This window comes from Rutidosis leptorrhynchoides, chromosome 10 (genome assembly GCF_046630445.1).
Source record: "Rutidosis leptorrhynchoides isolate AG116_Rl617_1_P2 chromosome 10, CSIRO_AGI_Rlap_v1, whole genome shotgun sequence".
In the NCBI taxonomy this organism is placed as follows: domain Eukaryota; kingdom Viridiplantae; phylum Streptophyta; class Magnoliopsida; order Asterales; family Asteraceae; genus Rutidosis; species Rutidosis leptorrhynchoides.
In genome coordinates, this window is record NC_092342.1 from 344,680,598 (window position 1) to 344,692,462 (window position 11,865).

General features: G+C 32.9%; 2 protein-coding genes across 2 annotated transcripts; one reads left to right on the top strand and one right to left on the bottom strand.

Annotated features, from left to right (window-relative positions):
• The first annotated feature begins 2,267 nt into the window (after positions 1-2,267).
• On the top strand, positions 2,268-6,711 carry LOC139873202 (probable histone H2A variant 3). Its single transcript, XM_071861134.1, has 2 exons — positions 2,268-2,375; positions 6,415-6,711. Exons 1-2 carry the CDS (start codon positions 2,268-2,270, stop codon positions 6,709-6,711), a joined length of 405 nt encoding a protein of 134 aa, XP_071717235.1.
• Positions 6,712-7,357: 646 nt separating this feature from the next.
• LOC139873085 (uncharacterized) lies at positions 7,358-9,981 on the bottom strand. The gene is made up of 8 exons (XM_071861019.1): positions 9,537-9,981; positions 8,865-9,002; positions 8,707-8,775; positions 8,556-8,627; positions 8,360-8,442; positions 8,118-8,249; positions 7,773-7,986; positions 7,358-7,639 (listed from the first exon to the last, which is right to left on the bottom strand). Exons 1-8 carry the CDS (start codon positions 9,951-9,953, stop codon positions 7,595-7,597), a joined length of 1,170 nt encoding a protein of 389 aa, XP_071717120.1. The 5' UTR covers positions 9,954-9,981; the 3' UTR covers positions 7,358-7,594.
• Positions 9,982-11,865: the final 1,884 nt, after the last annotated feature.

The following is an 11,865-nucleotide window of genomic DNA, read 5'->3' on the forward strand; positions in this document are numbered from 1 at the left end:
TTCTATGAAATAATAAAACCTATTGAATTCTATTTATAATAGATTTTTGAATTATTAAAGTGAATTATTAAAGTATGAATTATTAAAGTGAATTATTAAAGTATGAATTATTAAAGTGAATTATTAAAGTATGAATTATTAAAGTGAATTATTAAAGTTAAAGTAAAGTAAAAGTAAATTAAAGGTAAAGTTAAAGTATAGTAAAAGTATAAAACTATGTACGTATAATACGCGTATATATATAATATTAATTAATATTAATTTAAATCGTTATATATATTTAATAAAATAAAATATAAATATCGTTATATTTATCATACTTGTTAAGTAATGAGTTGTCAAAAGTGGTTCTAGATATTTATAAAAGTTATATACGTTTTAATAATAAAGTTATTTTTAAATTGAAAACATTTTTGTACGTTTGAAACTAAATCAAATAAATATAATAACTTTGTTTTCCAAAACTAAATATATTTAAGAATCATTTTGTTAAAAGGTTAAAATAATGGAAATCGTTATATCATAAAACGTTTTAGAAAAGTAGACTTATATATATTCATAATAGGTTTCAAGTTTTTAAATTACAGTCTGTTGGTGAAGCATGGGATAAAGTCCAAAGGTTAAATAAACGTATGAAATCATCTTAATGAAAAATGTCGAGTTACTTAACTTGTAGATATCCAACATCTAAGTTATTTACACTCCACGTTCTTACTTTCATATTAAATAAAATGAAAGTTAATATAGTTATCTTATCAAGGTCACGAGAAAAATATTATAAAACATGAATTGAAAATTAAACAGGAATTTCCACTAACCCTTGTCTAGTTCCCGTTAATTGACACAATTGTTCTTACTTATAAATCACTTTACCATTTTCCGAATATTGTCAAAAAGAATATATTTCTTAAATCACAGTGGACCTCATAACATAGACCCGTAATCATATCACAATGTATCTGATAATTCAATCATTTGATATTATCTTTTAATTCCGTCGATAAATATATTAAACATATATTGAAATAAATACGTTTATGTAAAGTACTATACATCTAATACTTTGTTAACGTTTTCAATTAATATAACTATATTATATATACGTATCTATATACACATAAATGTTCGTGAATCGTCGAGCACAGTCCAAGGGTAATTGATTACATGAACACAGTTCAAAGTTTTTTTTTTGAGATTTCAACATTACAAACTTTGATTATCGTGTCGGAAACATATAAAGATCAAGTTTAAATTTGTTCGAAAATTTCTGGGTTGTCACATATCTATCCGAGGAGAGTCTCGCAATCATCCCGACACTACGTTATCTTAAATCATGGTGAACCACGTCTTCTCTATCCTTAGCTGTTGTATGCTAGCTAGCTTATTTTAATTATATTGCTTTAATATTTTAAATACAATTATAAAACAATTCAACCCAACTATTGCCTTTACATAATTTTATATTCCGGATAAAGTGGTGTCTAGAATAAACCGGTTAGACTTGGTTGTTGGATTTTCCGAACAGTCTTCAATTTATTGGGACCAAAAGGATCCTGCCTCTCCACACAAGGTGTACCTGGCCACTAGTCTTGGATACTAAATTGTGTACAAACCCAATCTTAATTACTAAATTATCTGAATGAGCTCCGCTTCAAATTCGACCGCTCAAGGAACGACCCTAGGTCATATTTGCCCTTGCTAACCCAAAGGAAGGAATAATAGATTTAGGTCCATCACATATAAATTAAACAATCAACCTCTTCCGTTGATATCCTGAATTGACGTTTTGCGACCTAACGACATCGCATAAATAAACCGTCCGATTCGGGCATATCAACATGCATTGTACATATGCAGTTGGGTGAGATGTCAACCACGATAGTTAAGTAAAACTGGGGTACCAACTATGAAAAAAACAAAGTTTAGTTGTTTTGGTGCAAATGTAAACAAATCACAGGTACCAGCGGCGTAATATTTTCAAACAATAACTTTAATCATTCTTTAACTTGAAACGATCACATTTTGATGGTCTTTTCTATGTGATTTTTCTTTCTTTCAAGGACTAATTCCATAAAATCTCCAAACTAAAGGCCAAAACTGAAACTTCTTAAAACAAATTAAAGAGAGAAGGAGTTCAGTCTGTTTTCGCGTGTCTATAAACATACACAGCTCCACCGCCTTTGAATTCCATCTTCTCCACTCCCCAAAAACCAAAACTTAATTTTGTGATTTTTTTTCTTTTATTCTGTGAAAAAATAAAAATAAAAATGTCAGGAAAAGGAGCAAAAGGTTTGATTATGGGCAAGAATGCGGCACTGAACAAAGAAAAGGACAAAAAGAAAGCTACTTCTCGATCATCTCGCGCTGGTCTTCAGGTTCGAGCGTATTTATCTGTATTTAAAGTGTAATTGTTTTAATCCGTGTATAAGATTGCGTAAATTATTATTCATGATTGCTATTTGAATTGTGGATTAATGATGCGATTGGTACATTGATTGATTAACGAGTGTTGGTTAGACCATTTGTAATGGTTAAGTGTGTTGTGGGGTGGTGTTGTGGGTTTTTTGATGATTAGGATGTGTTGTGGGAGAGAGTGTAGTAGTGGTGGTGTTAAAAGTTGGTGCTGTGAGTTTGTGTTGTGGTAGTGGAATGCTGATCTGTTATTTTAATTTTCTTTTTATGTTTTTTTTTTTATTTTTTTGATTGGTTTTATTCATTTTATTGTAGCACTCAAATAAAAAAAAAGATGGAATAACGTAAATAATTAAAAGTCCTAAACATACCATTACTTAAAAAAAAATTACATACTTAAAAGTCCTAGAAACATAAATTTAATTCATAAAAAAAATACGGAACAACATAAATAGAATCTAATCTCGGGGGTTATGGTCGATGTTCATGTCGTCTTTCATCATGTCTCGAACATATTTTTTTAGATTTTGAAGACGAATCACGTCATCCGGATCTTCTATCGTAGCCGAAGATCTCCCCAACAAATCAACTTGTGTGAGTGCGGTTTGCATAGTGCAAAACTTGTTGAAGTTGGATATCGCACTCGCCTTCCCTTCCGCCACATGTTCCCACTTGTCCATAAACGAGTCTATCCTTGACGAATTCGAACTTCTACCCCGAGAAGACCCCCCCCCCCCCCCCCCCCCCCCCCCCGCCTCCAAAGATTCCGAATTTTTTTTAGCTTTCTTTGCTTTATTTCGTCCCATTGGACGCGGCATCGGAATGTCCCCAAACAACTCTGCCTCAAAGTCTTGCGAGAGGCTAACCGGGTCTCCTTGACTTTCACCAATACCCGTCATATCCACACGATAATCTGTTTCACCTTCACCTTGAGCTTGAGCTCTAGCAACCGGATCATTTGGAATGATCCACTTCGGATGTTCTTTCAAGAAAAAAAAGGCGTCCTTGTTAATAAAGTTTTTGGTGTATCGATCATAGTAAGCTTGCAACGCGTTTTGGTAAACATCATCGTCATTTGGCCCACTACGCCAATGATCCTTAATGTTTTGATAAATTGGCAAAAACTCGCTACACGACTTGTTTAAATCACGCCACTTTGAAGACATTGAATCTTCGTTTCGTACCCATCCAAATTCGTTGTTATTGAACTTTTCCATCGCCCTTCCCCAAAAACTACCCCGTTTTTGTGATCTCCCAACTATAGGATTTTCCGAGGTATCACAAAAACACTCGGCTAACCATAAAAGCTCCTTTTGTAACCATCCCCTCGCATTCTTTTTTGTCGCTTCTTCTACCTCTTTACCTACAATATATACAAATTGTATTACGTATTAGTATATTAAATAAATATATTTATAATATGTATGTAATAGTAGGTTAAAATAATTATATATTACTTATAATTAAATACATATTAAATATAAATCTAAATATATATAAATATACCAACAGTAGGTATATATATAATTATATATTAATTATAATTAATACATATTAAATATAAATGTGTGTGTATATATATATATATATATATATATATATATATATATATATATATATATAATAATATACCTTTGCTCTCTCTTGAGTGTTTTCGAGCTACCCGTTGTTGTGGTTCTTCCGATTGAGATTGAGATTGAGATTGCGATTGAGCTTGTTGCGATTGAGATTGCGTTTGGAACATTTGTTGTTGTTGCGCTTGCAACATTTGTTGTTGGTTTGGAAACAATTAAATTCCAGGCAGGATTTAAAACCCATGGAAATTTGATTCTACCATTTTCATGGCGTCTATTATTATTATTATTTTTTAAAAATAAAACCTTTTTCCTACTTAAAGGCCGGAGGTCCTCTCGGAAGCAATCTCTTTATCCGTCGAATAAAGAGAGGGATGACTTTCTCTACTCTTGAGAGTGTTTCACTTTGGGTGGAAAAATGACTTATCTTTATTCTCGGATAGGGGAAGGATTGTCTACATATTACCTCCCCCATACACCACTCATGTGGTATTGGGTATTGTTGTTGTTGTTGTTGTTGTTGTTGGAAACAATTGTTGTTGGTTTTGAAACATTTGTTGTTGTTGTTGAAAAAACGCTCATTGTTGTTGTTGTTGTTGTTCTAACGCTAGTGGTGGCAAGGGTGGTTGTTGTTGTTGATTTAACCCAAACAAATTTCGAGTTACATGAGCGTATTGTTGTGGACTTGGCGTGAGTATTGGTTGGTTTGCGATTCCGGGTTGGTTAGCACGCCCGAACGCCAAAAGATTAGAAAACGGACGGGTATTGGAGAGTGGTGTTGCGGGTTCTTCGTGATCTTGGTTTCGTGGAGTGATTGGTGTGTTTGGAGTGTTAGACATTTTGATAAATTTGTAAGAAGATTAGAGTGTTTATGAGATGTTTTGTAGAATATTGTGTGTATGTATTTGAGGTATTGTAGTGTTTATATAATATAAAAAAAAAAAGGTAAAATTTTTATTTTTTTTTTATAGCCGTTGCCTTCTTCAACGGTTGGATTGACCAACGAATCACAAAACGCCACGTGGCTTCAACACACGTTGCCTCCACCGTTGGAACTCTCCCAACGCCGCGAAAACGGCTCCCGGAAACGCCTTGTTACGGCGTTTTCCAGTCTCCAACTCAGCCGGCAACGCCGTTGCCGAGGCCTGTTACGAGTGGTCTTATAGATGTTGTTCGGCGTTTAATTTTTTAATATTGTGTGTAATGTATAAACCCTATTTTTTTTTTATTTGGTTGTTGGATTAATAAAAGGTAGCAATTATTGAATGTATATATGTTTTTATTGTTAGATTAAGTGATCCAGATATGATATTTGATGAATACATGTTAATTTCTAGAATTATGAACTTACTTCTAATGTTAGTGGTAGTAGCAAGTTATAAAATATGGGGGATCTTGAAGATTAGTCGAATCTTAGGACGGAAAAATTGAGGATGCGTTTGTTTACCTTTTAAATAATGGTTCAACCGCTGAATCTTAATTGAAGGGTTCAACGCTGAATGTTTAGCCATTCAGCATTCATAGCGTTTGTTTTTGACCTCTGAATAGTGCAGAAGTATTTAGTTAGAATTCTCTTTTAACCATTAAACACCTATTAGGCTATTAAACAACTATATTATTAGTTTTTATTATGTTAAAGGTTAATAAGGTAATTTTACATCATTCACATTATTCATTCAAAATGATTATCAAACAGGTTATTGTCTTTAAGAAACAACTACATTCAGATTCAGAACCTTTGAATCATTCAATTCAACTTGTGAAGTATTCAACACTTAATCATTCAGTTTTATCAAACACACCTTAAGTACCTTTTTTGAGGGAATTCGATAGTTTTTACTCTTGCAAATAGCATGATTGATATACCTACATATGTGAACTGTTATATGGGATTTGGGAGTCTAGAAGTCTAGATGATACAGAGTACGACACAAGCAAAAAACTTGAATCGGTAGCAACTAGCGAGAAAATTCGCAAACAGATCCATATAAGAAAGCTACATCGGTTGCTGATTTGGGGTATTTTCCTTTAATGAAGCATAATGAATAATGATGGGTACACCTAATGAGTTTCAGTAATAGATCTTTAGTTGAGGCAGTTACATGTTTATTTACATTGTCTTTACATCTTCGATTTGGGTTGTTTTTCATCTGAAATCGGTCAAGGTAATAGTTTAGCTGAAATAGGAATGGTTGGACAGGGTTGAAAGTTGCTCAAATTATACTTAATGTATGCAATTGTATTTAGATATTTAACCCTAAGTTATGCATTATTAAATATTAATGTATTGTTTTATTTAGTTCTGGTCAAATCTTCTTGCTTTGATGATGTGCTAGATTTGTGATTTTGTGATGTGCAATATGATCTAGTTCTAGTAAACTTTTCATCTGATGAGTATGCGCTTAATATGAGTTATTGTGCTATGCAGTTTCCAGTTGGGCGTATCCATCGTTTACTGAAACAACGGACCACCGCAAACGGTAGGGTTGGAGCCACAGCAGCCGTTTACTCTGCAGCTATATTGGAATACTTGACGGCAGAGGTGCTTGAGTTGGCTGGGAACGCAAGCAAGGATCTAAAAGTGAAACGTATAACACCAAGGCATTTGCAGCTTGCAATTCGAGGTGATGAAGAACTTGATACTCTGATTAAAGGAACCATAGCTGGTGGTGGAGTTATTCCTCATATCCACAAGTCACTCATTAACAAATCTACTAATGATTAGTTTACTGGTTTAATGTTTGCTACTGTTTGGCGATCACTGATTCTAGTTGTAGTTAGTAGTGGGCCTAGTTGGTGTTGAATTGGATGGTTGATTTTTGGATATATGATCTTCTTAAAGGTTTTGGCTATTTGGTCGGTCTTGGATTCTGATGGAATATGTTACTTCTATTATTAATCTCATCGATCACTCTGGTTATTTATTTGTTCATGGTAAAATGTCTTGTTTCTGTTTTGTTGTGAAGTTAGGTGTTGTTTGTTTTTTAAGATGTTTTTGTCTGCATTTTTGTAGAGAAAATGCGATCTAAAGGTCTATATGCTGATGAATGGTGAAAACTTAATTATATATGCAGCATTTAGAAACGTGTTTCTAGGTTTGCGAGTTTTCAAACAGAATAAAACATTATTTTATCTTATTAAAAATAGTCTCAATATAAACATATGTGAGCGCGCAAACATAATACATAATAAGATTTGCAGACTAAAAAACAAACTCTTTCTTTGCTTGAGACTTATTAATCAACCCTCGAATCAGAATTTTTAGTAATATGAGCATGCTTCTCTGTCTTCAAATCAATCTTATGATATTTTTTCTACAGAAAACATAAATATGCTTCTAAAATTTAGTTTATTTTTCTGAGGGGCAAAGATCTCGAAAACTGAGAAATTTCAATATAAAAGTAGAAATCTTACAGACTGTTTGAGCAGACACTTAAACTTGTATTGTAATGGATCCGTGATCAGTAGTAGGGTAACATGATAAATAATAGGTGTGCTAATGCTACCTGTATACTCATATTCAGTATGTGTTTACAATGTTTCTATTATCAACTCTAAACGACATATAGTGTTGATCTCGAACACAGTATCGACCAATGCAAATTGAACTAATCCAGTGTGAAGTCTTCAAGCCAAATAAGAACCTCGTTCCTCTTCATTCAACAATTCACACAAAAAACACATACAAATGTTAAATATTGTTAACTTGAGGTATCCTAATTAGCATATCAAAATGCGGATGTAAAACAGAAAAATTGTAACAAGTGTACTGTTTTAAAAGCTTACCATCATAAAACTTTTTGTTCTACCAGGATCATTGTAGCGAGCAAGTAAACATCCGTTTTTAGGTTTGAGACCATCAGATAAAAGGTTAGACCTGAGCAATTTCTCGTTTTCACGAACGATTTCCTCAGTAGGTTTGCCACTGAACTTTAATACTGCTGCAAACCCTCCTTGAACGCTTCTCAAACTAACATCTTCTTTGTTAGGATCCGGTAAACTAGAGAATGTAAAAAGAGATCAGATTAGAGGTGGTGAAATGGGTGGGTAATTGATCAAAACGGGCCAGGGTAACAACAGGCCAATTTTTTTTACCTTTTTGACCCTTTGACTAAAGTAACATAGATTTACCTTCCCATGTCTTTATCCGATGGAATAACAATTTGGATGGACATTTTGGACATTTCGGTATCAAATGCTTGAGTAAAAACCGGGGTAGTCATTGGTATCTTTTCCTCCCTAGAGTTCTTCCCAAATATATACCTGCAGATTATGTAATATTGCATCTATTAGCAATTTAGCATGGTGTCAAATGTCTTGAATACCCTTCAGTAATTATGTTACATAATTTAATTGATAAAACTAAAACTCACCCAGCTACGTCATTAAATCCTGTTGAGCTCGCAAGCTTATCGCTTTGTGTTTCAACGATAATGAATGGGTTGTATTTTCGTACCTTGATGAGTACTCATGGTTAGTGTAAATGTGTAACTAATTAATTACTCCATTAAACACCATAATATTTCATGAACTATACAAAACTTTTGAGTTTTAAAAGTATCAACAAACCTCATAAGTTGCTGTTCTTTTGAGTATCTGATATTTGGGTGTTTCTAAATCCGGAGTCTTGTAAATACGCAGCTGTCAAGAAACGGGAAAACAGTTGGCTAAATCTTTGAATTTATTATAAAGCGGGTAAAAATTTGTGCATACAACATACCTGTTTTATTAAATCCACAACACCTTCTGAAGAAAAGTACTCGTTGTTCTTTATAGAATCCCAATAGTCCTGTGAAGTTAATGAAAATCAAGAAGTGAAAATAAATATAATGCAAACATGAAGGTGCGTTAAAGATTAGGGTTAAAGACTGGGCATACCACATGACTGCAAAATTTGCCATTTTCTGGATTGATGCCCATAACAGAAGTTCCTGTGAACACCAACAATGGCTTCCATGGAAAAAGTGAAAATGTCATTTCCATTGTCCACCTCGTAGTTATTTCATTAGTTCCTGTCTATCCAGAAAGAAAATATTAAGGGTGCGTTTGATAAAACATAATAATTATATCAAACGTAATAATTAAGCGCTGAATGATTATAAGCATCTTATTGAATTTGATTATGAATATTTGTCATTTAAGCTTTATGGGTTACTAACAAAAGTGCTGAATCACTCCAGTAACAGGTAATCAAACACACCCCAAGTAAAAAAAGACACCAATATCAAGCAAACAATTAAATTGTTTCATGTATGTTGGGTTGACCCGCAACACTTTTTACATAATTCATATAAGTGTTCGATGTGTCACATACACACTTTTTACATAATTAAGTATTCCTCATCCCCTGTTCTTAAATAGATCATAACGGCAGCAGTTTGTCACTAACTGAATGAAAGTTATAAACTTTTACACACATATGAGTAGATATCTAGTCCCTTTAAATGAAACTGAGAACTCAAATATAGTTCATTAAATTGAAAATTATGTGTTTGTCCATATTACAAGTACTTTTTATTGTATTTGTTTAAATAAATAATAACGGAGTACCTGTTTAACCCAATGAAGCTGAAAATTAGGAGAAAACACCAGCTTCAACATTGCAATATTGAACAAATAACCACTTATACTATCATGTTTAGTAATCGGGTCACGAAACTTGACCTTCTCATCGTACGCACTTCTATCGATCCCTTGATCATCGAATAAATGTGGCAAGTCTTCGTACAGGAAATCGACTAACCGTTCGATGTCGAATTTTGAAGATTTTGGCGGGGATTGTTCAACTAAACTCAGTCTAACACGAGTTGTATTGGTGGATTGTTTGATGAAGAAAATGGAGTTTTGTGGTGGTGGTGGTGGTTTCAGTCGGCGGTGAGGAGTGTAATTGCCAGAAGTTGGCCGGATAATGGTGCCGGAAATATGTGCGGTTGCCATTTGTGTTTGTGCGTGTGTGTTGTGACTCATCCACAGAGCAAAAATGGGGTTTCAAGTATTTGTGTGGTCTGTGGTGGGGGAGGGAAACGACAATTCTGGTAAGGTAATGTACAAGTGGTGAAGCGTATTGTATATCTTCGTTGTCAAATATTAGAACAAGAAGCAAAACTTACTGAAATTTTCTTGCCATTCGAGGTCGTCTAGATGATCAAAATGGTATTATACTCATTTTAATGTGCTGTTGAAACGTTTTGAATTTCTACTATATTATTATTTTTGTTTAAACATGGCTTAGCATTGTTTAAATAGTTTTTCAGACCCATTATTTCACTCAAATTCTAATTATGTATAACGCACATAATTTTGAAACTAATATCACTTCACTAAATACAATTTTAACTCATTAATATGCACTGTCAAATGTAGTATCATTTGGTGGTGCATAATTTTCGATTACAGATTGTGCTAGAATTCCTAAGATCACCCTAGAACAAGGAGCAAAACTCACTCAAGTTGCGCTTACGTCAAGTTACGTGAAGTTACGTCAAGTTACGTAAACTTACGTCAAGTTACGGCAAGTTACGTAAACTTACGTCAGGTTACGTAAAGTTACATAAACTTTAAATTACACTCAATCAAATAATTCGGTTAAGGGTAATTCTGTCATTCTGCATGATTTGTGTATTGGTGTGTAAATGTTAGTGGTTGTTTTGAAAAGAAAAATAAAAGAAAAAAATATGAAAAGACATCCTAGGACAAAGGGAATAATAACTCACTATGTCTACTACTAGTATATAGATAGAACTAGTTGTGGAGCCCTCGCTTTGCGTCGGGGGATTCATTTTGAATGCGAGTTAAAAAAAAAAGTCTTGATTTATTTTGTAAAAAAGATTTTTTTTCGACATCTAACATTGAAGGGTTGTTCATTTTGTGAAAATTGTTTCTTTTAAGGTTTTTTTTTTTATTTTTTATTTTAAAGTTAGTTGATCTATTTTGTAAAAAAAAAATGTTTTTCTACATCTTTTGGTAACGTTGAAGGGTTGTTCATTTTATGAAAGTTGCCTCTTATAGTTGAGGAATAAAAGAGAAAAAAAAGAAAAAATTTAGTTGATTTTTTTGTAAAAAAGAATTTTTTTTCGACATCTTTTGGTAACATTGAAGGGTTGGTTCTTTTACAAAAGTTGCTTATTTTATCGTTGGGGACAAAAAAAAAGGTGAAATGACGAAAATAACTCTGGTTACTATTGGTGAATAGTGAAACAGTGTTTTGTCTATCAGTATATATATAAATATAAATATTAATATTAATATTAATATTAATTACCGTGTAATTGAATAGTTAACAATTAAGCTCAAATTCGCTAGTCGGAGATTAATCGATCAGGACTTTGAAATGAGTAATCGGCAATTCAGGTATTAATCGGATTGTACTTTATACATTTAAATATAAATTCAATAATGATATGCGTAAATATAGAAGAAAATCATAATTATAAATATACACTTTAAATAATTGTCTAAAGTTATTTATTTTGTTCAAAACTCAAAAGTTCTAATTTAAATTTATATTAACATGTTGACCAACTTTGACGGACTTTGATTACCAAATTCGATTTTGACCCATCATTCGACGTTGACCGATTAATTAAATGGCTTTTAGAAAATTGGGGTTTTTACAGCAGTGATTAAGCTAATGGATTACTGTAGCAGATGCCAACAATATAAATTAGAAAGCTACAACTTTTACAAGCTAGTGTTTGGATTACTGTAGCAAAACTAACTTACTTTCTGCACAATAAGCTTTAAGGTTTAGGTGGAAGAGTGACAACTTTGACCCATTTACTTATGATCCCTTTTGGATAGTTTTTCAGGTCAACCAGGTCAAAACTGGAAATCTAACCAAAACATGAACAATTTGAACGGTTTAAAAGTTGTCCAGAGT

What these genes read in the sequence shown, in the direction of transcription:
- LOC139873085 (XM_071861019.1), bottom strand. Translation starts at nt 9,953, where the DNA reads ATGAGTCACAACACACACGCACAAACACAAATGGCAACCGCACATATT. An exon ending in GGATTTAATGACGTAGCTGG is followed by an intron (nt 8,250 to 8,359) that starts GTGAGTTTTAGT and finishes CATAATCTGCAG; the next exon opens with GTATATATTTGGGAAGAACT. An exon ending in GAACAAAAAGTTTTATGATG is followed by an intron (nt 7,640 to 7,772) that starts GTAAGCTTTTAA and finishes TGTTGAATGAAG; the next exon opens with AGGAACGAGGTTCTTATTTG.
- LOC139873202 (XM_071861134.1), top strand. Translation starts at nt 2,268, where the DNA reads ATGTCAGGAAAAGGAGCAAAAGGTTTGATTATGGGCAAGAATGCGGCA. An exon ending in CATCTCGCGCTGGTCTTCAG is followed by an intron (nt 2,376 to 6,414) that starts GTTCGAGCGTAT and finishes TGTGCTATGCAG; the next exon opens with TTTCCAGTTGGGCGTATCCA.